The sequence below is a fragment of the Alexandromys fortis genome, unplaced genomic scaffold (assembly GCF_014885135.2).
Source record: "Alexandromys fortis isolate MF-2015 unplaced genomic scaffold, M_Fortis_MF-2015_v1.1 scaffold_217, whole genome shotgun sequence".
NCBI lineage: Eukaryota > Metazoa > Chordata > Mammalia > Rodentia > Cricetidae > Alexandromys > Alexandromys fortis.
In genome coordinates, this window is record NW_026068098.1 from 555,454 (window position 1) to 582,766 (window position 27,313).

At 43.1% G+C, this 27,313-nt stretch overlaps 1 protein-coding gene and 1 pseudogene across 1 annotated transcript in view; one reads left to right on the forward strand and one right to left on the reverse strand.

The window, feature by feature from the left end:
- Rheb (Ras homolog, mTORC1 binding) overlaps positions 1–22,585 on the reverse strand; it is a 42,299-nt gene extending 19,714 nt beyond the window's left edge. The window contains exon 1 of the mRNA XM_050123706.1: positions 22,183–22,585. Within this exon, the coding sequence (XP_049979663.1) occupies positions 22,183–22,234 (52 nt within the window). The 5' untranslated portion in view covers positions 22,235–22,585. The remainder of the gene's footprint in view (positions 1–22,182) is intronic.
- A 98-nt stretch (positions 22,586–22,683) lies between these two features.
- On the forward strand, positions 22,684–26,193 carry LOC126489443 (40S ribosomal protein S26-like; annotated as a pseudogene).
- Positions 26,194–27,313: the final 1,120 nt, after the last annotated feature.

Below are 27,313 nucleotides of genomic sequence, written 5' to 3' on the forward strand. Positions count from 1 at the left end.
CTAAATGAGACCAAGTTAGACATGCCATCAATAAACAAGAATCTAATGCAAATTTTAGCTACTCTTTCAAGTAGCAAAGACAACAAAAGAAAAAAAAAACTTCTTATGTAAGTAAAACTGAGCAGTTAGAAAACAAATCCTTTTCCAAAAATTAATTTCCAGGCCCAGAAGAATAGGGCCACCTCAAAATCCACCCCATCTACAAACTGCTGGAACACATGACGGGGGGGGGGGGGGGGGGGAAAAGACCAAACACACACACACACACACACACACACACACACACACACACACACACACACAGCTGCAGAAATGGCTCAGAGATTAAGAGTACTGGCTACTCTTTCTGAGGTCCTGAGTTGTATATTCGATTCCCAGAAACCACGTGGTGGTTCATAACCATGAGAACTGGTGCCCTCTTCTGGTGTGCAGGCATACTTGCAGGCAGAACACTGCATACATTAAAGAAACATACTACACACACGTGTGTTCTTATATATATTTATTTATATATTTATATAAAGATAAATATATCTTAGAAATTTATTTGCTGAGTTTTATACATGTATACAATGTATTTCAATCATATTCACCTCCTCCTACCTTCTAACTCCTGGTTTCCCTTCATTCTCCTCTAATATTTTAAAAAAAAAAGAGTGCTGCCCATATATGCAAGGGCATGAAGCTATTCAGAGGAGCATGGTCAACCTACCAAAGACAACATTCATTTAACAACAACAAAAACCCTGACTCTCCCTCCCCTAGCAACCATCAGCTACCAAGAGCTCCTGGGCTAGAGGTGGGGGCTAGTGTATTTCACAGTAGAATGTTGACTGGCTTGATCTTGTCCAGGTCTTGTTCAGGCAACCACAGCTGCTGTGAGTTCCTGAATGCAGAGGTCCTGTCTGTCTAGAGACAGTTTTATACCCATATTTCTCTGACCTCTGGCTCTTTAAATCTGTGCCCTCTTTCAGATGTTCCTTGAGCCTTGTGGGACAGTGTGATACAAATATCCCATTTATGGCTGAATGCTCTAAGAACACATTTTCTGCATCTTGACCAGTGTGAAGAGAGACTATATTTAAAAACTACAATTCTTGTTGCACATACAGAAGTCCCCCGATACAAGTTATTCAGGTAAAAGCAAATGAGTTAGGTAGTCTAGCCAAAATCTCAAAAAAGACCAGTCAATTATTGTCCTCCTAAGCAGTAAACTGGGTAACAGAATTTAAACCCTTACTCTTTATGGCGCTAATTGAATTTCTCCTTCTAAATGGCCCCTGGAGGAAAGGTATTATTCATTAGCAGAAGTGGGGCTGTGAGCAGCAGGGTCTCCTTTGGGCCTTTCCTCCCTTGGACTATCCTCCTAAGGGGAAGAAGATCACTAATTACTGAAACCTAGACAGGAGGGCTACACTTAGCTGTACTGCTGTCTTCAGTAGAAAGTGGAACACTAGACAATTGTCACTGAAATCTTTCCGAGTCAACAAGAACAATAATTCTTGTCAATAAATCACAGCCCTGTATTCAAGTGCTCTCAGCCCTGCTACTGTATCTCGCTCCCAGGGACACCTCAGCAGCTTGCATCTTAGCAGTTACTAACATCAAATTATATTCTTCACAAAGACCACCTTTTATGACTCCCCCTCACGATACCCAGCATTTTCTTTGGCTTTTGTTTCTAGCAAATGTAGGTTCTGAAAACATGAGTTACTTGCCAGCAGACAAGGTCATGCTCTAAATTTGTACAATCTGAGAGAAGAAACCCAAATTTATCTTTTTTTTTTTTTTTTTTTTTTTTTTAGGAATGTTACAGGAAAACAACCCAAGAGTGACCTGAAATAACTGAAAAGTTCATGTATGAAAAGGCACACATCTGCAAAGCAAGGGACAAACCATTTAGTAAACAACAGTACATATTATAGGGGTCTAAAGAAGAGCCAGCTCCATCCAGCTGACTTAAATATACTCCTCTTTCCAACAGAACAACTGTCTTAATTTTTCTTTTTTTGAGACAGGATTTCTCTGTAGCTTTGTTTGGAGCCTGTCCTAGAACTGGCTCTTGTAGAACCAGGCTGACCTTAAACTCAGAGATCTGCTGCTTCTGCAACACTCCCCCCGCCCATCCCCAGTGCTGGGACTGAAGGCTTGTGCCAACACTGCCCAGCTTTCAACTGTTTTAATTTTAAAAATCAGAGAACACTATTATTTATTTTTGAAATTTCTCAACTTTCATTAGGCAAGATTAGGGCATCATGTTGGTTTGTTCATTTGTTTTGCCATAATAAAAGAGCATTGTAAGTAAGTATTCCACTCTATTTTCTCTAAAGGTGTATGTTCAAGGTTGTCACTGAATCTCATGCTTTGTGATTATCATAAACTGTATACCATTTATATAACCACTTAACTGTTTTTGGACTAATTTTGAACTTGTTTTTATGTTTCTTCTCTTAAAAAAACTACTCAAATACCTCTATTCCCATACCTAGCATTCTTTACTAAAACACTTTACCTGTTACTGGTTCACTTGGCTATGATTGGCAGGACAGGGTCTTTGTTTTGTTTTTTGTTTGGTTCTACTAACTAGATGATCACGTCATCAGGTAGCAGGGTATCCATTACCACTACTGTACTAAATCTAGAACACAATCATTATGGAACACAATGACTCCTTTTCTTTGAAGTGCTGGGGACTATACCCAGGGACTTAAACACACTAAGGACAAACTCTTAACACTGAGTGACAATCTCATTCTACCCCCAATTCTTAACATGCAAGATAGTGATGTCTTATACAACCTAACAGTGGCATCATTTGTAATCTCACCTCTACAGCACTTTGGTTACCTGTCTTCTGGCTATGCCAGGAAGCAAGTGCTGGTCACAATGACCCAAACTACTGTTTCTGTGCCTAGCACCTGCTAAGGACCAGTCAATCAGTCTTGGGCATTCAGTCAACATACTCTCTTTGTAGCAGTCATCACCTCATCCAGAACAACTCTGAAGCAATGTTTTCAAAGTGGGGTAATGAACCACTGGGTCATGAGACTGAGTTACTGAGCCATGACCCACACTGTTTTCTTAAGAAACAGAAATACTGGACTTAATGCAAATAAAGGTGTTGGGAAACTTTTGTTTCAAATTTGGACACACTTATAACTGGGTGATGATATAAAATGTATGATTATAGGTTGCAGTTGAAAGGGTAGAAATATACTTCTATAGAGTGGAGTTCCACAGTGTAATGTAATGGTCAGTACTCTGACTCAGAAATACTACTGTAACCTTGACTCTTAATTTCTAACCTCTACAGGTTTCGCTTCCGTTAGCCCCAAGATAAATCATTTCCTTCCACTCTTTGGTCAGAGGCCTCTAATTTCCTTTTTCTAAACCTTCTGATAAACCTGTGATCCTAATCTAGTCAACTGCTAATGTGAGGCAATTCAGTATCTTTGGGCCTTAGGGTTCATAAGATAGGTCTTCTCCTCTAGCCACCTCTGTAACTCCCTTTTTTTCTACACTAGCAGTTCTAAGTGCGAAGTGTACCCCCAACAAACTAGCATTACAGGGTACTTGATGTCAAGTCCACCCAAACCTCCTTAGCAGAACTCTAGTACAGGAATATCAGCAAGTGTCTCCCTGAATGTCCTACTATTGTGCAACAAGTGGAACTATTATCAAACCTAGCATCCAAGGGGTTCCCCCAATGCTCTAATTTCTACCAGCAGCTCAGACTATAAGCATTTAAACACAATAAACACAGTCAGGATTATAATGTGCCACGACCTGTGATGCCAAGGACATTCATAATCTCTTGATTACTGCTATCCTCCACGTACCAAGTTGAACATTAAGTACTCTTCATGCAACCTGTGTACTGGAAAGCACATCTGGCCATCTGACATCACCCCCAGCAACTCAAGGGAAGAGGCTGGCACACCATCCTTCTAACAGAGGCTGTCCTATCTTCCCCTTGTTCTCTATCTAGTTCCTCTCTGCCACCTTTGAACTTTCTCTCCCTAAAACAGTTCTAAACAGATCCTCTCCCGGTTCACTCCACACTATGGAGCTCGTTCCTAGTCTGTCTCTGAAGTATTTCTGAATCCCAAAGACTATACCTACTTACGGTCCATATGCTTCCAGGGCAAAGGAAGACCTTACTAGGGCAGTGCAGTAGCTAGGTGCTGCATTAACCATGAAGAATAGAATAGTGTAGCCAAAAGATAAAGATCTTAGCAACTTAAAACTCCACTCCAAGCTGGGCGATGGTGGTGCTTGGGAGGCAGAGGCAGGCAGATCTTTGTGAGTTCGAGGCCAGCCTGGTCTACAAGAGCTAGTTCCAGGACAGGCTCCAAAGTAACCCTTATCTCGAACCCCACCCCCCACCCCCAAAAAAACCTCCACGCCACTAACCCAAGTTTAATGCACTCATGGAAATGTATGCATCCTGCAGAAAACAGACCAAAATACTCAATGAAAGGTGTACAGATTCTGATTAAAAAGTCTTTTAGAAAAGATTAGATAGAAATAAAAACTACAGAAGCAATTAAGGAGAATTACCTTCCTTCCTTCCTTTCTGCCCCCACCCTTCTCTCTCCTCCTTCCTTTGCTTCTTTTTTTTAAATATTTATTTATTTATTCATTATGGATACAATATTCTGTGTGTATGTCTGAAGGCCAGAAGAAGGCACCAGAACTCATTACAGATGGTTGTGAGCCACCATGTGGTTGCTGGGAATTGAACTCAGGACCTTTGGAAGAGCAGGCAATGCTCTTAACCACTGAGCCATCTCTCCAGCCCCTTCCTTTGCTTCTTGTGGTGCTCAGGACCCTTGTGTGTGGAGGGCAAGTACTAGGACCCCAGCCCTTCACAGAGGTTTTGAGGAATGGTGAAAGATAGTACAGAGTATTGAATTGCTGTTTTTAAAAAAGGATTGTTATTAATTTTTAAAATTATGTGAAGATCTATGTGTGGGCATGTGTGTGTGTGCATGCAATTGCCTGTGGAGGCCAGGAGAGGGCATCAGATCCTCTGGGTCTGGCCTTTAACAGGGGTTGTGAGCTGTCTGGAGTGCATGCTCAGGTCCTTTGGAAAGAGCAGCCAGCACCCACATGGTACACAGACATACATGCAGGCAAAACACTCAAATACATAAAAATAAATGTATCTTTTAAAAAATCATGACTGAACGTTTTTTAAAAACTGGTGTCTCAGGGCTGGAAAGACAACTCAGTCAGTAAAGTATATGCCCTACGAGCATGAGGACCTAAGCTCCAGCCCCCACCCCCGAGCCTATGTGAAAAACAAGTACGGTGGCATGATGTGTAGTCCCAATGTCAGAGAGGCAAAGACAGGCTGGGCCAGGGACTGCTGGCTAGCTAGTTTATCTGGCAAGCTCCAGGTGAGTGAGAGACCCTCCCTTAAATAAAGGGCAAGGTGAATGGTGCCTAAGGCATGGACAGCTGAGGCTGGCCTCTGGGGTTTGTGTGCAGACAGGCATCTTCTCAAACAAGTTCTTTGCCTAGCACTTAATATTTAAAAGATATGAACTTAAGTTTCAAGTAAAAATGGAGTAATTCTGGCAATTTCCAGAGTAAAACAAAAACCAACCCTATATAACAATCACCATTCTCCACTTCTAGGAATTCATTCCCTTCACCATACAATATCGGCTAATGGCAGCTTGATGGGAGGCAGGAAGCGGAGAAAGAACACTGATGAATAAGGTTTGTAAAACGTCCTGACTACAATTTAATTAAAGGAAACAGAATGGGGAGAAGGTTTAGGATTCAAGCTCAAGATTATGGTATGAGTTCCATGAGATGAAAAATTAAGTTCTAAAGGCCTCAAATCCTCAAAATATCATGTATAAAACATAGTAACTACTACATATTTAATACATGGCCATTAAATCTATTACAGTATTCCCTGAATCAGGTTAGCTTTCCCCAAATTATGATCAATACAACTTGGGAGGGGGAAAAAGTCTGTATTCCAGGAACAGCTATCAAGCCAAGAGTAGTATTAGCATAAGGCAGACATGAAAGGATACAGAGTTCAGGAAAAGATCCGTACACAAATATGATCAACTGATTTTTGGCAGACGTGCAAAGGCAAATGATGTGGGAGTGATTTCTTACTAATAAAGAAACTGCCTAGGCCCATTTGATAGGCCAACCCTTAGGTAGGCGGAGAAAACAGAACAGGATGCTGGGAGAAAGAAGCTGAGTCAGGAGTTGCCATGATTCTCCCACTCCAGACAGACGCAGGTTAAGATCTTCTCTGGTAAGCTACCTCGTGGGCTACACAGATTATTAGAAATGGGTTAGATTAATATGTAAGAGCTAGCCAGTAAGAGGCTACAGATAACGGGCCAGGCAGTGTTTAAAAGAATGCAGTTTCCGTGTAATTATTTCGGGGCATAAGCCTGCCATGTGGGAGCCAGGGCTGCCGGAATGCAGCCCCGCCGCTCAAATCTCAACAGGCAAATCAAAGGAGAAAGTACAGTATTTTCAACACACGGTGCTCAAACAACTGGACTTTCACATTGATACACTCACAAAATTAGTGAGAGAAACACAGAAACCTAAGCTAGACCTAGCTAGTACCCTATTTAAAAAGCATACGATCAAAAGCAGACCATAAACTTAAATATAAAATGAAAACTATGAAACAACTTTTTGTTTTGTTTTTGTAGACAGGGTTTCTCTGTGTAGCCCTTGCTGTCCTTGAACTCAAGAGATCAGCCTGCCTCTGTCTCCTGAGCACTGGGATTAAAGGCTGGTGCCACCACCAGTCCAGAGATTATAAAAAAGGAAATTTATTTTAATTCATCAAAATTAAGGACTGTGGGACCAGGGAGGTGGCTCAGTTGGCAAAATGCATACTGCACAGGTTAAGGACCTGAATGAGCTCAACACTCAGCATCCACATAAGAAAAGTTGGATGTGGGCCAGGCGGTGGTGGCACCTGCCTTTAATCCCAGCACTTGGAAGGCAGAGGCAGACGGAGCTCTGTGAGTTCAAGACCAGCCTGATCTAAAAGAGCTAGTTCCAGGACAGCTAGGGCTGTTACACAGAGAAACCCTGGTCTCGAAAAAAGAAAAGTTGGATGTAGTAGTTCACAGCTGTAACTTCCACTCTGTTGCAAAATATGAGATTGAGGGCAATCAAGGAAGACACTCCACATCTACTTCTGGTCCCCACCTGCACACCTGAAACCACCCCTACATACACACACACACACACACACAGAGAGAGAGAGAGAGAGAGAGAGAGAGAGAGAGAGAGAGAGAGAACACGCGCGAACACTCTGAGACTCTTATTAAGGCAATGAAAAAAAGCTATGGATCTGCAGGGAAATACATTCAAAACATTGTATGCAGAGTAAAAAGGGACCATAGTGTGTGTGTGGGGGGGGGGTCAGAGAAGGCACAAGTGATATGAAGGAGGAAATGGCAAAAATGGGGGAGGAGGAAGGACATCACTCTAAATGGGAGGTGGAGGTAAATAAATGAAGGGGGGAAGGAGGGTAAAATAACAAGATGCCTCAAAAATTCGTAACTCATAAGGAATCATACTATTAACTATGTATCTAAAATGCCTATAGTACATGTGAGTCAGTATATAAATATACATATACAATCTAAATGAGAATTTCCACCTGTGCTGACAATTCTGCCCCAAAGATTCATAGAGCATCTAACAAGAACCCCAACACCAGACACTTCAAAGTCCCCTTCTAAGTTGTTAGTCAGAGATGCCCCCTGGAAGTATAGGTCAGTCCTTATTACTAAAGACACCTTGTACTTCAGACACGGGCCCAGAGGCCCCAAGCTAGATTTAACCTGAAAGTCTCCTCCCTGAGTATCAGAAGTCACCTTGAAAATTTCCAAGAAGGGAAGTAACAATCCTTCCCAGCTATGATGCCTATGAACCACAAAATGACCAAGATGGCGCCATAACCCTAAGAGTGCAGTAGCGGCATGCACTATTTGGCAGTAACCAACAGCTCTGTAATAGGATTTAAGACCAGCTCAACAGGAGGGAACCATGCCTGGTACTGGTTAGTGAAGTCATGAATCTCGGAGAAGAACTTAAAACCACCACTTTACTAAGTCAGCAAAATTTGTCAGTAGAGTCCTTCTTTATGTGGGTTCTAGAGATTGAACTCAGGTTACCAGGTTTGTGGCCACTACCTTTACCCACTAAGCCATCTGGCTGGTCTTGTGGTCACCTTGGGTTGAAGGTGTACATATGTATGCAGTCACCAAGGACACATCCTGAAAACATATACCTATGTTAGCATCCTCATTTTACAGGAGCTACACAGGAACAAATGTGTACTTTGGGAAAGTGGTCACCATGACTCTTAACATGAGCGCCATTGCCAGCATAGGATCTGATGAGGGCATGGATACCAACTGCGCAAACGCCTTCCTGATTTTTTGCTATGTAGCCCTGGTTGTCCTCAAACTCATGGACATAATGCCTTCCAAGTCTGGGATTACAAGTGTGCTTGGCTTGAATAAATACCTTTTTTTCTTTTTCTTTTTTTTTTTTTTTAAGACAGGCTCTCAGGCCTAGTGCTGGTGGTTCACACCTTTAATCCCAGCACTCAGGAAGAGGAGGCAGGTGGTGGATCTCTTTTGGTTCAATGTCAGCCTAATTTATACAGCAAGTTCCAGGACAGCCAGAGGTACACAGAGAAACCCTGCTGCAAAAAAATAAAAACAATTTCATGTTAGTCTTACCTCAAACTTGCTATGTAGTTGAGGGTGACATTGAACGTCTAATTGTTCTGCCTACCCCCCAAATCCTGGGATTAGTCATTTACTGTCATATCAGATTTTGTGTAACGCTGGGGGTTGGAGCCCAGGGCTTCATGCTGCTCAGGCAAGTACTCTAGCAACTCAACTACATCCTTAGCCCCAACTGTTTAACAGAAAATTCATGTGGGACACTGTTTTATTAGCATTTGCAAAACACTTTCACATGAATCATCTCACTTGTTCCTATGAGTTAAGCAGGGTTGACATCATCTTGTTCTTTCTCACACCAACCCCAAACTTTAAAAACAGATGCTGGCAGAAGGTTTAAAAAAAGGGGAGGAAGGTTAAGGTGTGGTTATTATTTGTGATGAATACAAGGCAGAATAAGTAAAACTGGCTCAAGAAGTAAAACAAGAATATATCCAAGTGTGTCTCATATGAATGACTGAATCACATAAATGAGGAATTTTAGTAGCTGTCATCAGTTATTAAACTAAAAGAGAAAAAGTGGTGCTTAGGGAGGCCAATGAACTGATTCCCTTAAGACCCTTGAAATAGAACATTCATCTTCTACGATGACTTACAGAAAAAGCCAAGGTGGAGACAAACTACAGAAAATTAAATAATTGGCAATGAGGAAAAAAAAATCCTAGATTTGGTTCAAAACTGGTGAGTAAGCTGGGATGTGAGTGGGTAGGGAAACGAGCCCCTCCTCCAAAAAATTTTTTTTTAAAAAGGAAAAGGCGGCGGCGGGGGGGGGGGGGGGGAGGTTCGGCAAGGTAGCTCAGTATGTAAAAGTGCTTGCCACCATGCCTGACCACCTGAGTTCCATCCCTGTTACTCACATGGTGGAGAACCAACTCTTTCATACTGTCCACATGTGTGTTGTGGCAAATACATGCAAGTTAAAAAAAAGAAGACAGTATTCAAATAGCAGCTTTGATGAATTAAAGAACATAAAATTTAAGTTTGCCTAAAATAGACATGTAACAACTAAACGATTATATTTACAAAGAAATTTCTTTAAACGTTAAAATTTTGTGTCTAGTTTATTCCCACAACACTTCTCAAACCTTGCTTAGTACTGCTCAGGAGCCATTCATGGACAGCAGTTATCTGAAACACAGCAGGTAGCTCTGACATATGTACATAAGAATTTGAAGGTTAAATATGAAAAAATATTTTTAAATCATATGTTGAGATGATGTATTGTGCTAAATTAAACTTCACTGGTTTCCTTTTAAAATGGCTACTAGAAAATCTAATATCTGTGCTGACAATTTATTGCTCTTGAGCAATGATGCTCTGTATATAGATAGGATACGGCCTATTTGTATAAATTTGGCTAAATTAAAATAAATTAAGCCCCAGAAGATAGGCAGATACTTAACACCCTTGCTTGGCTAATTCAGCAGTATGTCCACTTGGGCCTTGCATCTTCACTTGTCCCTGGCACGTCAAAGAAACAACCAACCCTAAAGTGAGAAGGGATGTTGGATAAAACCTTTGGTTGACATTAAGGAACAGGGGGTAGAAAACAGTTCCCAGCAAGGCCACTTGCACTTGAGGGGTCACTGCTAGGGTCTCTATAGCCAGAAGTCAGGCAGATGCAAAAATGAATCTTATCCAGCCTCTTGCCATGGTCCTGTTATAGGTTTTCTCCTAATAGTCAGAGGCAACAGTCAGCTCACACTAGCAGCATACAGGTGACAGCAACAGTTCCCACCAGATGCCGATCTGCTCTGTTCCCCTCCGACACCTTGAACTGGCTCACAACTCAGTCTTTCCAATTCTACTCTTGTGTTCCCCACCTTCTTCCCACAGTACAGGAGATTTTTCTGAAGCTGTAAAATGAATTATGGACCAGGGGACAAATCTGACTCACAATCTGTTTAGTATTTGAGTTAAAAGTAGGTGTGGGAAGGGATGAGGGACAGAGAGACAGACAGGGATGGGACAGGACAACTAGTATTTAGTATCAGAAATTCAAATAAAATTCCCAATTTCAAACTCATGATATAGTTTCATTGGGACACAATTACAGCCATCTGTCAATGCACTGCCTTCGTCTGCTTTTGCACTACAAGGGCAAAGGAGAATAGCTGCAACAGGAGGCATCTGGCCTGCAAAGCTTAGATAATTCACTACCTGGCCTGCTGCAGAAGTCATGGAGATCATTATATTTATTGCTTAAAATCCTTCATTGATCTCCTACTGTTCCTAGGGAAAGTCTATAACTTAGCATATAGCTCAGCTCCACCTTCCTCCCCACTCACATTTTGCTCATCTATATCCTTGTCCTCTAGTAGAACCATACTGTCCTTTCTTAGGAGACACTCTTCCACCTCTGTGGCCATATTAGCTCTCCCTCTGACTGTCTCTCTTGAGGATTTCACTAGACTAGCAATTACACACTAGTTATATGCGTGGTACAGGGACAGAGAATACATTTAGACATTTAACCAACATCTGTTTGAGTAAGTAACACGAGGCACTTTAAATCCACAGACTGCCCCTGCAATCAGCAGTGCAGTGTGTTCAGCTGTGGAGTGACTTGATGGACAGTTGATAAAGCCTGGACTCTTCCCCAAGAAGCATGCCCACCATTTCAGGGACAGCTCCCAGAGAAGAGCCTCTACTATAGTGTTGGCGACATTCAACTGACACTGAAGATTGAGGAAAAAATTCTACCCATGAATCAGTTTGGCTGAATTGGTTCACAGAGAAAACACATCCTGCTAAGATTCCTGGAAAATCTATTTCTCAACCTATATGGCTTAAGTGATTTTTTTTTTTACCAGAAGTTTTCCTGTAATGTAAATTTTAGACTATGCTGCAGATGAATTTTGTGGGCCTTTTCTCTCTGGGAGCAATTTTTTTTTGGTATTGCAAAAGCACAGCATTTATTCACATACAGACAAAAAGGCACAAATTCTACTAAATAGTTCTCTGAGAGCATTCTTAATGATGATTTGATTCAAATCTTTGCCCACCACACAAACAGCAGCATTAGGCATTCCTATTCATATCCAAGATCATAAGGACCAGAGTATTTTCTAAATCACACATAAGCTTCTCAACAGAGGGACTGAAAAGTGCAGATTATTTTCCTACTCCCACGCATGCCATGAAGATTAATATCATGGTGAACTTTTGGAGAGAGAGAGAGAGAGTGTGTGTGTGCACACGTGTGCGTGTATTGTGTGCATGTTTCTGACAGGCTCTCATTGTGTAGCTCTGCGAGTTCGAGGCCAGCCTGGTCTACAAGAGCTAGTTCCGGAACAGGCACCAAAAGCTACAGAGAAACCCTGTCTTAAAAAAACCAAAAACCAAAAAAAAAAAAAAAAAATCACTGTGTAGACCAGGCTGGCCTCCAATTTACAAGATCCACCTGCCTCTGTCTCTAGAATCCAGGATTAAAAGAGTGCACCACCACACCTGGCACTGCTGGGTATATCTTAATTCAGTCACTTATAAAACCCATGACCAACAAACTGAACCTCTAAGTTTAATCTCTTTACAGTAGGTTTCATATGTGATTTAGATCTTAAAACCAACCAGGGTACTGGAGAGATGGTTAGGGGTTCAGAGCACTAACTATTCTTACAGAGGTTCTTAGTTCAATGCTCACAACCATCTACAATAGGCTCTGATGCTCTCTTCTGACATGCAAGCATGCAGAACACTTACACATAAAATACAAGTAAATAAAATTTAAAAAACAGCCAAATAGGGCTAACAAGACAGGGCAAAGGTGCCTACACCTAACCCAAGTTCCATCACTGGGGCCCACATGATGGAAGGAAAGAAAATGATTTCCTTAGGTTGTCCTCTGACCTCTCCAAGCACACCATGGTGCCTGCAGGTACACATGTACACACATATGTGCAGCACACACACACACATACATGCACGCTCCTGCTAAATATCAGCTAGATAAATTTGAATAAAAGACATAAATCTCAGAACAGCACTTACCTTATAAAACTATACCAACAGTAAGAGCCAATTATTTGCATCCTGTTTACAAATGATTTATTATGCCATCATGTAGCTAACATTCAATTCTTTTGAAAAAAAAAACCCTAGTTTAAAAATATTGCTAAAATATTAATTTATGTTTCAAAATCCATCAGTAGCCTTTCTGCAGACAAGTACAACAAAGAGAAATGACAGTCTGGGCTCAATGATATTACATTTAAGAAACAAAGCCATCAAGACACAGTTCATTTCATCAAGAGTCCATTACTCTGCTCTAACTATCTACAGGAAAATACAAGAAAAAAGCTTCCTAGTCTGACCTAATACCAATTTAGATGTAAAACTCCCAGTCAGGTATAGTGATGCACCCAGCACTCAGGAAGGACAGGCACGAAGATCTCTGTGAGTTCTAGGCCAGACTTGTAGTGAGTTCCAGGACAACCAGGACTATGTAGAGAAACCCTATCTCTAAAATAAAATAAAAAATAAAGAAATTCCCATGCCCTATAGTTAACTTCAGAAGCCAAAGAATTTAGAAATTTTGAAATGTACTAACAATATTCAAAGCTCTTTCTGTTTTGAGATATCAATGAAGCAATTCATGTGACATAAAAGTCCCAGCAGTTTGCTACAATTAGTTTGATTAAGAAATCCTGAGAAAGCCAGCAGTGATGGTCAGTCCCAGTACTTGGGAGGCAGAGGTAGGCATATCTGTGAGTTCAAGGCCAGCCTGGTCTATAGAGTGAGTTCCGGGATAGCCAGGGATACACAGAGAAATCCTGTCTCGAAAGAAATAAAGAAATCCTATCCTAAGAGCACTTTAGCAAGTGTTAAAGTTAAGGTGATACTTCATATTACTTCCCATTCCCACAAGCATGACCAAATTTGATTTTCACTTAGTGAACTAGCTAACAATCCACTTACAGGCAACATTAGAACAACAGTTCATTATTTTGGACCTTCAATTAAGAAAAACACTGCACATTAATGACTTCCTCTACTATGATAGGTAGACACAGCTGGTTTTCATTTTGTGATACAGCTGCTATTTTTATTTATGAAGCTCCCTCAACTTTCAGTGAGGCCTGTATTTATAAAAACCACATTTTCATATACTGATTGCATGCTGCCACTGGTAATTCTATTTAATCTTCGGAAACTTCAGCATTACCAAGTACAAAGACAACAGCACATCCAAAAGTGCATCACAAGAGGCCAAGGAAGGTGTATACATACAGATTTCCTTTTGCAACTCTCAGCATGAGTGACTTTCCAAAGTTCCTTTGAGGCCCTGCAGCTTGTGCTCGCCTCTCCAACTTCATTTCTAACTCTCACCTCATTATGCCTTTACCACCTCCAGCTTCCTTCCGTTCAACCATGCCAAGATCTTTCTTGCCTCACTAAATCCTCCTTAGCTCTTACAAGAAATACTAGAGAACCTCTCCTAGGCAGCTCTAAGACATATCCTTGCCAATCGTATGTACAATACACCCACTTTTGATTTAATTTTATACAATAGAAAGTAGAAAAATCCTAGCATACTACAGTCCCATGACATTAAAAGTGTGGTCTCTGAACTTCTGGAACCATCTCCAGGATTCATAAGGTGGAAACATCACCAAGTCAGCCACTGCATTATGTTCACATTTGTACAAAAGATGCAAACACAATGGTAATGCTTGTGTGGGTATTCCTTACAGCAGGTACAAACCAAGTGGTGAATCACTTTATTCTCTATCACCATTCTCACAAAGGGAAAGGGGGCCACTTTCACTTACCACTGTCTTTTGAGAACACAGGAAAAGTGATTAAGTTTATTGAGTCTTGACCCTTGAACGTCATTTTAGTGTTCTCCAAGAGGGCCAACAAGATGGCTCAACAGGTAAAGGTGCTTGCTGTGCAAGTCTGGAGGACCATGAGAAAGTGAAAGGAGACAAGAGACTCCTGAAGGTTGTCCTCTGACTCAACACATGAGCCATAGCAGGTGCAATGCCACACATGGTAGCAGTAATAATAATAATTCTGCATGATGAAACAGAATATCTGAGTAAGCACTTCTGTTACACACAGAAATATGACTGTCTCCAAGAACAGAGTGACGAGAAACATCTGCACCAGCCACTTTATCACACCTTTTTTTTAAAATTTATTTCTTCAAACAATCTTTTCTCACTTTACATGCCAATCCTAGTTCCCTCTTGCTCCCCCCCCCCCACCTATCAGATCTTTTTTACTTGGAAGAATGAACAACAATCATTAGTTCAAATTCAACGGGGCTTTTTATTGTTGTTGTTTTTTAAAGACATTAAGGAAACAACTCAGCTGGGTACAGCAGTATCTCATGTAATTTTAGTACTTGGAGGAGGAGCCAGAGCGAAGACCCTATTCCCCTACTGTCTTCCCGCCCTTCTGGGAGGGGAAAGGTCACCAAGTCAAATAAAAACTGGTACCGCAGCGCCAACATTCCAACTGTTAAGGAAGAAATCAGAATTTTGAAAAGCCTTTTTTAACTCCCTTTCAGTGTTACTGGGGTTTAACAAGGGCCTAGAACATGCAAGGCAGATAGATGCTCTACCAGTTTTCCTGGCCTGTCTTCATTTTGCAGTTACCGGGGCCAGCCTTACACTTGTGACCCTTCCTCCTCCATTCCCAAGTAGCTGGGATTATGGGCTTGTACCATCAGTCCCAGCCTGAAAAAGTGTTAAAGAAAAAAAAAATTTATGTTATATGGGTGATTTTGCCTGCATGAATACTTGTATATTACATGTGTATACTGCCCAAGGAGGCCATAAGAAGGCATTGAATTCTCTTGGGACTAGTTATAGCCTGTTGCCAGCTGCTGTGGGTGCTGGGACCTTGAACCTATATTCAGTGTTCTTAAGCACTAAGCCGTCTCTCCATACCCTGGAAAAGCTTTTAACAGCACCTTAATAGTAATGACTTCTCTGTAGTTGGTAAAAGTATTAGCAAATGTAATTTTAAAGAATCTGCATATTGAATGAACAAACATGGAAGTTCTGTCTAACAGTAGCCCAAGTTCCACAGCACAACCACTGAGAGCGTAAAGTAACAATGTGGTTTAATGCAAAGGGAACAAGGCAATTCAACAATAAGACAGCAGGCTGCACACAGTACCAGTCTAAGGCTAACCACTGACAGGTGCCAGTGAGATGGATCAGAGCATAAAGAGAAAACCAGCTTCTACCAAAAGCAATCTATAGATTCAATGCAATCCCCATCAAAATCCCATCAAAATTCTTCACAGATCTGGAGAAGACAATAATCAACTTTATATGGAAAAACAAAAAACCCAGGATAGCCAAAACAATCTTATACAATAAAGGATCGTCTGGAGGCATTACCATCCCTGACTTCAAACTCTATTACAGAGCTACAGTATTGAAAACAGCTTGGTATTGGCATAAAAACAGAGAAGTCGACCAATGGAATCGAATAGAAGACCCTGACTTTAACCCACAAACATATGAACACCTGATTTTCGATAAAGGAGCTAAAAGTATACAATGGAAAAAAGAGAGCATCTTCAACAAATTGTGCTGGCAAAACTGGATGTCAATCTGTAGAAGAATGAAAATAGACCCATATCTATCACCATGCACAAAACTCAAGTCCAAGTGGGTGAAAGACCTCAATATCAGTCCAAACACACTGAACCTGATTGAAGAGAAAGTGGGAAGTACTCTACAACACGTGGGCACAGGAGACCACTTCCTACGTATAACCCCAGCAGCACAGACAGTAAGGGCCTCATTGAATAAATGGGACCTCCTGAGACTGAGAAGCTTCTGTAAAGCAAAGGACACTGTCGCTAAGACAGAAAGGCAACCCACTGACTGGGAGAAGATCTTCACCAACCCCGCAACTGACAAAGGTCTGATCTCCAAAATATATAAAGAACTCAAGAAACTAGACCGTAAAAGGCTAATCAACCCAATTATAAAATGGGGCACTGAGCTGAACAGAGATCTCTCAACAGAAGAAGTTCAAATGGCCAAAAGACACCTAAGGTCATGCTCAACTTCCTTAGCGATCAGGGAAATGCAAATCAAGACAACTTTAAGATACCATCTTACACCTGTCAGAATGGCTAAAATCAAAAACACCAATGATAGCCTTTGCTGGAGAGGTTGTGGAGAAAGGGGTACACTCATCCATTGCTGGTGGGAATGCAAACTTGTGCAACCACTCTGGAAAGCAGTGTGGAGGTTTCTCAGGAAATTCGGGATCAACCTACCCATGGACCCAGCAATACCACTCTTGGGAATATACCCAAGAGAGGCCTTATCATACAACAAAAGTATATGCTCTACTATGTTCATAGCAGCATTGTTTGTAATAGCCAGAACCTGGAAACAACCTAGATGCCCTTCAATTGAAGAATGGATGAAGAAAGTATGGAATATATACATATTAGAGTACTACTCAGCAGTAAAAAACAAGGACTTCTTGAAGTTTGCAGGCAAATGGATGGAAATAGAAAACACTATCCTGAGTGAGGTAAGCCAGACCCAAAAAGAGGAACATGGGATGTACTCACTCATATTTGGTTTCTAGCCATAAATAAAGGACATTGAGCCTATAATTCGGGTTCTTAGAGAAGCTAAATAAGAAGGAGAACCCAAAGAAAAACATATAGGCATCCTCCTGAATATTAACCTTCATCAGGCGATGAAAGGAGACAGAGACAGAGACCCACATTGGAGCACCGGACTGAAATCTCAAGGTCCAAATCAGGAGCAGAAGGAGAGAGAGCACGAGCAAGGAACTCAAGACTGCGAGGGGTGCACCCACACACTGAGACAATGGGGATGTTCTATCGGGAACTCACCAAGGCCAGCTGGCCTGGGTCTGAAAAAGCCTGGGATAAAACCTGACTCGCTGAACATAGCAAACAATGAGGACTACTGAGAACTCAAGAACAATGGCAATGGGTTCTTTGATCCTATTGCACGTATTGGCTTTGTGGGAGCCTAGGCAGCTTGAATGCTCACCTTACTAGACCTGGATGGAGGTGGGTGGTCCTTGGACTTCCCACAGGGCAGGGAACCCTGATTGCTCTTTGGGCTGATGAGGGAGGGGGACTTGATTGGGGGAGGAGGAGGGAAAGGGGAGGCGGCGGTGGGGAAGAGACAGAAATCATAAATAAATAAATAAATAAATAAATAAATAAATAAATAAATAAATAAGAGAGAACCAGCTTCTCTAAGTTGTCCTCTAACCTCCAAATGTATCCCATGTGCATGGTCTCAAATTAAGAGACTAGTAAGACACTGTTGGCTATTACTTACAGAGTTTTAGTGCATACCAAAGATATACGACCATCTCAAAGAGCTATTAAAAACTCAACCCTTGGGCCGGGCGGTGGTGGCGCATGCCTTTAATCCCAGCACTCGGGAGTGCAGAGGCAGGCGGATCTCTGTGAGTTCGAGACCAGCCTGGTCTACAAGAGCTAGTTCCAGGACAGGCTTCAAAACCACAGAGAAACCCTGTCTCGAAAAACAAACAAACAAACAAACAAAACAAAACAAAACAAAACAAAAAAAAACTCAACCCTACCAACTATTCATCTGTTAAAGGCTGATTTTTCACCTCATACTGGAATGAAATCAGGAGCAGATGCAAACTTTTTTTTTAAAAGATTCTTTCATGGGGGCTGGAGAGGTGGCTCAATGGTAGAGATCATTTGCTGCTCTTGCAGAGGACCCAGGTTTGATTCTCAGCACCCACACAGTAGCTCATAATCACCTGCAAACTCCAGTCCCAGAGGAATACCCTCTTATCTTAAAAACAGCTACATGCATGCATGCAAAACACTCATACACAAATCAATCTTAAAAAAACAAAAAGATTCTTGCCCATCGATGGTGGCACATCTTTTATCCCAGCGCTCAGGGGGCAGAGATAGGAGGATCTCTAGGAGTTCAAGGCCAGCCTGGTCTACAGAGTGAGTTCCTGGATTCTGCTCCTTAGCTACTGAGAAACCCTGTCTTGAAAACCAAACCAAAACAAAAATTCTTTTTCAAATCTGAAAAGTACCCTATGGAAATCTAGTTGATTTATGAGTAGAAACTGGCAAATTAGTCCTACACACAAAGGGCTAAAAATAGGCAAAACAATCTTGAAAAAAAAAAAACCCACAAAGATTCCTATGTCCCTATTGACGATGACAGCAGAGTAATGTAAGGGAGACTGTGGGTTGATGTAAGGACAAACAGATCAGCAAAGTTCATCAGAAGGGAAGATCTCAGAACAAGCCTGAAGTCCATGCACATTTCATTTTCCACAAAGGGTCTTCTAACAGGCTGAAACAAGTTACACCCTTCTCTCACAGCACACATACTAACCTCAAGCAGGTCATAAGCCTCAATGTAGGAGCTGAATAGAAAATGTTCAGAAGAGGTAGCAATAAAGCTACACTGTTTGCTGTGAGTTTCCTGGATATGACACCAAAAGCAAAAAGTGTAAAAGGAAACAGTTAAACTGGAAACACAATTTCACTGTCATAGATGGAAGAAATCATTTATAAATCATATATACTCTGGGCAGCTAAAGCCAAGCAGACAAAGAGAAGGTAAGGATGGAAGCAAATACCAAGCCTCATACACTGCTGCTAGGAATGTAAAGTGAGAGGTTGAGGAAAAATTTGACAGTTCCTCAAAATGTCAAACAGGGACACCTCAGGTCTCAGCAATTTCATTCCTAGGGAAATGAAAACAGGAATATTTTACTGGAATGTTTATAACACCATTATTTGAAGCAGCCAAGAAATAGAAACAATTCATATCTCTAACAGAAAAATGTGGTAAACTCACATTAATGGAATATTATTCAGCCACAAACAGGAACATGGTATCGATATATAATGCAATATGGATGAAGCTTAGAAATAGGCTAAATGAAAGATGTCAGTCACAAAGTACCATATGTATACTATGCCTTTTACATGAGATGTCCAGAGTAAGTAAGTAAATAAAAACAGAAGGCAAATTAGTAGTTGCCAGGGGCTGAGTGGTGAGAACTAACTGCTAGGAGCACAGGACTTTTTGGTACTTATGGACATCAAAACTGGATCCCCAGAACCCATGTGGTGGAAGGAAAGAACAACTCCCACAAGCTGTCCTCTGACCTCCACGTGTGGGTGCAGCATGCTTGCCCAGCAAATTAATAAAATAGCAACTGCTCACTTTGGTAGCACACGAACTCAAATTGGAACCACACAATCACATTCCAGTTTTTGCTGAAGGCAAACTTAAAAGTCTGTAGCATGATCATGTAACAATGCCAAGCAGTCTAGTCAAGAGAACATTATAAAAAGCATGGATTCTAGATGAACCTATTTCTATGTTTTATTATCAATCAACACAACTGCTTAGAATCTCTCTCTCACAACACACACACACACTAGAAATACTGAAATTTCTATATTCTGGCACCAAACACATAAGTTCTAAGAAGTCTGAATAGTGGGCAATACCAGGAAAAAGTGGCTAGCAAGTGCAATCATGCTGGCAAAAGGCCAACCCGACTCCTCTGCATAGAATCCAGAAGCTATAAAATATTCCTTTCATATGAAAGAAAAGTCAAATGCAACACTGAAAGTAAGGCAGCCTCTCCGAAGTATCTTTTACTTTAATCACTGCACTGAGAACAGCAGGAGATGGACATACGACACACAGGGCACGGAGAATAGGTCTACAGCTCTGGTCCCTCCGCAGGCTAGCACTGCATTAACAAACAATGCTAGTGAAGAAAAGGCTAAGGGCACACCTATCCCAGCTCTGGTGGGCTTTCACAGGAAGACCAGTCTGGGTTACAGAGTCCAGGACCTAAGAATCAGAATGGCTTTCTATTGGACATAAATTCTTTAGCAAAGGAGGCAAAACACTAAATTTACTTAAACCTATTGTTATTTCAAACATTTCAAGAGGAGATAAAATCCAGACCTTTAGAACATCTTCTTGGGTTGAAAACAGGTAGCCCAGCTACTTGTGACTTATGCCTTGCTCATTCAAGATTGTTATCTTCAAGGAGTTAGCACTCTGTATATTTATCTGATTAGAGGGTGCTCAATCAAGGGCCAGGTTCTATTACAATCCCATTCTCCAAATTTGGAGGGAATTCAGAAAACAAGCAACAGTACGGTGATCCAGGCAACCAACAACGTTAGATCAGGAGTTCCATACTGATGTTTAGTAAATGCTCTCAAGACACGGAAACCCACAATGCTGTTCGTGTTAATCTAAGGCTGCAATTGTTAAGCAGTCACCGACTCTTCCCCACCCCCTTAAGTTCTGTTCCGTGTTACCTTTCCACTCTGGGCAACCCCTCTCACATTATCTCTAATCTTCCATTCCCTCTCTAAGGATTTTCTCCAGCTCTTAAGGGACGGTGAAAGGATGAGTAAGCAGGCCGAGACATATCTTGGTCAAAGAGCACAGACCCTGGCACCAGCAGCGGCAGGCAGAATGGAAAGCCTCACAGGGAGTCCGTCCAATGGGGAAGGCTTTCCTACAGTAGTTACGGCCACCTCGTTCCTTAATCAGACTTCAATCTACCCCACCTCCCACTTGCTTCTCCACTCCTCGGCGGTCCCTCTGTCAAGTGCATTTTCTGGAGACAGTAACACTTAAAGATGAACGTGATATTCCCAGGTTCCGGCCGGTCAAAGACAATAAAGCCTCACCCTGCAGCACGATTACGTTCAAACGTCCAGTTTCACAAGATGGACTGAATTCGACTAGTCTCGACCCCAGATCACTCCCCACCCCACCCAAGCCAAGCCCACCTCTATTCGGCAATAAAGGTGACCGCTAGGAGCAACTTCAAATGTGTGCCAATCGCTCGGTGGTGGTGTTGGAGAAACAAAAGGACTTCTGAATTACTTTAACAGCCTGGTTCCGAGTGCCTGGCCTTGTTTCTCCCCAAAGAAAAATAGGACACCGAGAATTCGGAGATGTCTTTCTCGTCTTTCCTGCTCTGGCCGGAAACAACTACCTAGCGGGCTTCTCAGGGGCTCAGTACAGGTTTCTTCAAGGCGGAAACTTGCCCTTGATGGTTAAACATCTTGGAAGTTTCCCTGCTTTCTTTAAAAGGTTTAACTTCTCTACAGACGGAAAAGACGCAAGGAGTGGTTTCCTTTGTTGAAATGCCGGGGATGAGTTGAACTGGTGGGAAAAGAGTGTGCTCAGAGAAGGCGGGACAGATGCGGAGACCCGACTAGGCTGTCCCCGGCCGCCTCGAGGCCTGCGGCCCCCGCCACCTGTCCGCCGCGCCCGGGGACAGGGGAAGGCGCCGCCACCTCCACTCAAAATGGAGGTTATGAAACGCGCGCCGCCCGCCCGCCGGCCCGCCACATGGCCGGGCCGCGTCCTGGGGCTCAGACCCCGGCACAGCCGGGGCAGCCACTCACCCACAGACCGGTAGCCCAGGATGGCGATCTTCCGGGACTTGGACTGCGGCATCTTGGCGGCCTGCTCAGCCCCGGCCCAACCACATCAACCGCGGCGGCGGCGACTCCTCCGGCTCAGACTATCGGCGGCGGGTGCGCCGGGAGAACGCGGCATACAGAGCGCGGCGGCGGGCGCGGCTGCCTGTCGCTGGCTCGTCTCTAGCTCGCTCAACCGCCCGGAACCGACGGCGCGGGCCCTCCCCCCACAACACACCCACGTGACCGCGCGCGGCCGCGTCAGCGCCGCCTCCCGCCGCCGCCTCCCGGCCCGGAACGCGCGGAGGGGGGGTGCGCGTCGGGGGAACGTTTACTTTAAAGGGAGAAAGCGGAGACGCCCCAAGGCCCCCGGAAAAGTCACGACCGAAACTCGCTGCGTCATGACCCTCCCACCTACTTCCGCCGCTTTTTAATTACGACAGTCTTGCCCGCGTTCTGACTGGATGGCTCCCAGACAGCCGCGCGATGACGCAATGGAAACTCCGTCTACCATTGGGGATTACGAGGGGGCGGAGCCATGGAGAGGCGCTTCTCAGCGGGGAGCTAAAAATAAAATTTGGCTGCTTTTGCGCCGCTGAGCGTCTGCGTGGTTCGAAAGCGCGGCCCTACCGACGGGTGGGTGGGTGGGCCCGCGGGAAGGTCATCAATGATTGGCTAATTTGGGCCGTGGGGGCGGAACCAACGTCGAGGAGCGCGGTGATTGGTGAAGTGCTGAGCCGTTGGCCGACTTGCGTCTGCCGGCCCTTAAAAGGCGCGAGGCGCGTGGCCCTAGCCGGCTGCCTGTGCGTTGGCTGCCACCTCTCTTGAATCTTGTTTATTCTTTAAATTACCGTCCTACCAGGTTAGCGTTAGTCTGGGCTTAATGTGGGTGGTGACTAATCTTTATTCGTGGCAGGGACTGTGGGAAGAATGGAATCTGCAGATTCCAAATGTCAGAAATTCCATTAAAAGCAGCACGAACTGTCCTGGTTCGGACCCAGGCGACCCGCGGGGCGCACCTCGCGTGGAGAGGCGCACGCGTGGGAGCCCTACTGCCAGATCAGCGCGTCTTTCACACGGAACTTACAGGGGTTATTTCTGGAGAAACTTGAAAGTCAGCCATTGTCAAGAAGTCTAAGGAAAAGCAGGAGACTGCTTTTTGATGTGGGCGGGCCACGCCTGAAAAGGGAAGGTTGGCATATTTTCTACAAAAGGCATACTGGCAGAGAGCCCCTTGCTTCCAGAGAACTAGAGGAGTTAGGACATCCTCATGCAGCAGGAAGGAAAGACAGCCCTTAGGCCTAGTTCATGGAAACCAAGTTGAAAGTTAGGCCTGGAAGAAGATACCAAGAGAGAATAGCACGCCTTGCCCTTCATGATAGACTTATTTTTAGGGTCTCATGTAGCCCACTTGGAATGCTTAGAGATCCACACGCCTCTGTCTCCCTAGTGCTGGGATTAAAGGTTGTCATACCACCTTGAGCTCATTTTCCTATCTTTATCCAAGTGCTAGGATACAGGCTACCAAACCATGTTTATTTGGTGCTAGGGATTGAACCTAGGATGTACATTAGGTAAGTACGCAGATGACTGGACTATGTCCGCATTCCCCCTAGCATAAGTATTTCAAAACAGATTCAGGTCAGTTTTCAGGTCAGATTCAGGTGATATCAGATACCCTGATCCACCAGTATTCTTGCACCCATAACACTAAACTCCTTGGTGAATGTAACATCATTTAAGGTTACCTTTTAAAAAGTGCCCAGCAGGCGGATCTCTATGAGTTCGAGACCAGCTTGGCCTGCAAGAACTAGTTCCAGGACAGCTAGGATTGTTACACAGAGAAACCCTGTCTTGAAAAAACAAAACACAAAAGTATCTAGCAAGATGACTCAGTCAGTAAAAAGACATGCTGTGTAAGCCTCACAACCTGACTTTGATTCATGGATCCCAAGTTGGAAAAAGAACAACGCCCAAGAGTTGTCCTTTGACTTCTATATCTGTTCTGTTGTATGCCCACATCTGCACACACACACACACACACACAATAATAAATAGAACATACAGATGACATGCTATGCATAGTGACAGTCTGTATGTGAGTTGTGTGTATTTATTTATTTACATATATGCTATTGTATTATGCTCTGAGAGCTGCTAAAATATATCTTCGAGTTCCCACAAAAAGTTTAAAAATAGCCAGGCAGTGGTGGCACACACTTTTAATCCCAGCACTTGGGAGGCAGAGGCAGGCGGATCTATGAGTTTGAGACCAGCCTGGTCTACAAGAGCTAGTTTCAGGACAGACTCCAAAACTACAGCGAAACCCTGTCTTGAAAAAAAAAAAAAAAAAAGAGAGAGAAAAGAAAACAAAAAAAAAGTTTAAAAATACTGCTTTATCCTAGGAATTTTAGTAATCTGATCAAGAAGAAATTGAATTTTCTAGTGGCTGTCCTAAAGCTCTTACATGTCAGATTCGAGAATTCAGATGATTCTGTTATTCCACAGTGGATTGAATTCACTTACAAAGATGGCTCAGGGGAAAAAAAAAAAGATGGCTCAGGGAGCTGGGCTGTGGTGGCACATGCCTTTAATTCCAACTTGGGAGGCAGGCAGAAGCTGATGGATCTCTGTGAGTTCAAAGCCAGCCTGGTCTACAAAGCAAGTTCCAAGACAGCCAGGACTGATAAACAGCCTTGAAAAAAATAAATGAACAAAAGAAGATGTGTGATATTGTTTCTTTATGGGAAATCTTGACCTTAACTGAAGTAGACACCTAAGAGTTTAACATTTTTAGAAGAGAAAAAGTGGAGATGAATTAGATTCATCATAATCTTGTCAAAAGTCATTAGACTAACATTATGTCTCACAGAAGGTGTTTAAAATCTAACCAACAGTGCAGATCTGGGGAAACATGCCAAGCCATTTATGTGGGCAACTTGTGAAAACCAGAGGGCCAGCTCTTACTCTGTGGACAGAGATAGGCTTCCTCAGCAGAGGGATGGTCCTGTCTTGAGGATGAGTGTCATCCTGAGAGAGGTAAGTCCTCTGACTCTTACTGGGAAGAGAATCTTCCCTCTCTGAGCAAAGGCTCCACCCAGTGTACCTCCCGAGACATGGAACTCACAGAGCTGCAAAAGTGAAGGCCAGTTCCAAACCCTTGGAGGAAGCCATGTGCGACAGAGCTTAGCAAGGAGCTGAGAGGACAGGTCTAGGCTATGCAGCCACTGTGAACTCATTTCATTGTGGTTTGACTTTTGTTCCCTTCCAAAATGGCCTGTGGAAGCTCAATCTCTTTCAGAACACTCTCAGCTGAAATAGGGCTACTGCAGGCAAAATTTGTTAAGATGAAGTCATACTTCTTTTGGGACTTGGCTCCAAGATGACCAAAAAAAAGGAGAGACAACGGTCATGCCAAAAAAGGGCCAGGGCCATGTGCAACCAATTCGCTGCATTAACTGCACCCACAAGGAAAGAGGAGCTTTGACTAAGGAAGTAAGAGATGGAAAGTAGGAGCGAGAAACTGGAGGGGCTGGAAGAAAGGGTCACAAAGAGAAGGTAAAGAAAACAGACCCTCTCCAGGGCCTTCCAGCAGACTCAACCCTGTCTTCACCGGCTTGGGCCAAGTGAAAATGATTCTAGATTTCCATTTCCATCAGAAGAAGAGAATAAATTTGTGGTGTTTTTTTCTTTCTTGTCTTCTCTTTTTTTAGACAGGTTTCTCTATGTAGCCCTGACTGTACTGGTACGTACCCAAGGACAAGGCCATTAAGAAGTTTGTCATTCGGAACACTGCCATCAGGGACATATCCGAAGCAAGTGTCTTAGACGCCTATGTGCTCCCCACACTCTATGTCAAGCTGCATTACTGTGAGCTGTGCTACTCATAGCAAGGTGGTCAGGAATCGATCTCGGGAAGCTCGGAAGGACCGAACACCCCCACAGCAACTTAGACCTGCTGGTACTACACCATAACCTCCACCAAAGCCCATGTAAAGAGGTGGCTTCATAAAGACAGAAGAAAACACCTTGGAAAAATAAAATGGGACTTATATTTTTTAAAAAAATGAAGTCAGACTACAGTGACTCCCAAGCCAGTATGGTAGTGACCTAGGAGGAGAGGAGCCACAGGCATGAGATAAGATGGTCAGTGTGGCAGAAACTAAAGTGTTCCTGATTGTGTGAAGCTGGAAGAGGGGGAGGAAATGTACTCCTCATGACCCTTCAGAGAGAATGCCCGGGTTTCGGGCGTTGGCCCTATAGAATCCTGAGAAGAAATTTCCATTGTTTTTTCCTAATATTTTTATTCAATTTTATTCCGTGTGTGTTGGTGTGAGGGTGTCAGATTCCCTGGAATTGGAGTTCCAGACAGTTATGAGGTGCCATGTAGGTGCTGGGAATCGAACCTGGGTCCTCTGGAAGAGCAGCCAGTACTCTTAACCGCTGAGCCATCTTTCCAGCCCCTCCATTGTTTTAAGCAACTTAATTGACAATATTTTGTCACTACACCCCCAGGAAACTACTTCAACTCTCCTCAGATTTCCTAGCAATTTTATTCTAAGTTTGAATGTGGTTTCCAGGGGCTGCAGATAGAGTTTGATTTGTCTCCCCACAGTCTAAAGATAGCTTTCACCAACAAAAGGTTACCGGCACACACATAGCCAGGCTATGGGGGTTGTTGGCTCAGTGGCTGGAAAGGTGACTGGAGCAGAAGGCACAGGGCTCACTCCTAAGAACCTGGGAGCTATTCAGAAAAACCCAGGAGGGTGATTCCTTGCAGTAAAATGGGTGATGGCTTGTGGGCCAGTGAGGATTATATATGTCCTTCAAATGTGCCTTAGATGTAGAATTTAGTCATAAGTTACTAAAACATATAATTAACATTTGAGGTGCACAGTCAACACGGGCTCAGCTTAAGTGAAGGGTTAGCTCAGTATTGAATTTTATCCACGCCATTAGGCTGTCACGAACCTCTGTGGGGATGCAAGAAAGAAAAAAATGGAGAATTTTTTTCTAAATGTTTATATTTCAACATAAAATAATTAATTTTTATTGATATGTAATATATGGATTCGTCCTGATTCCCTCACTTGGTCAGTGTGACAGTGGTGTGTCA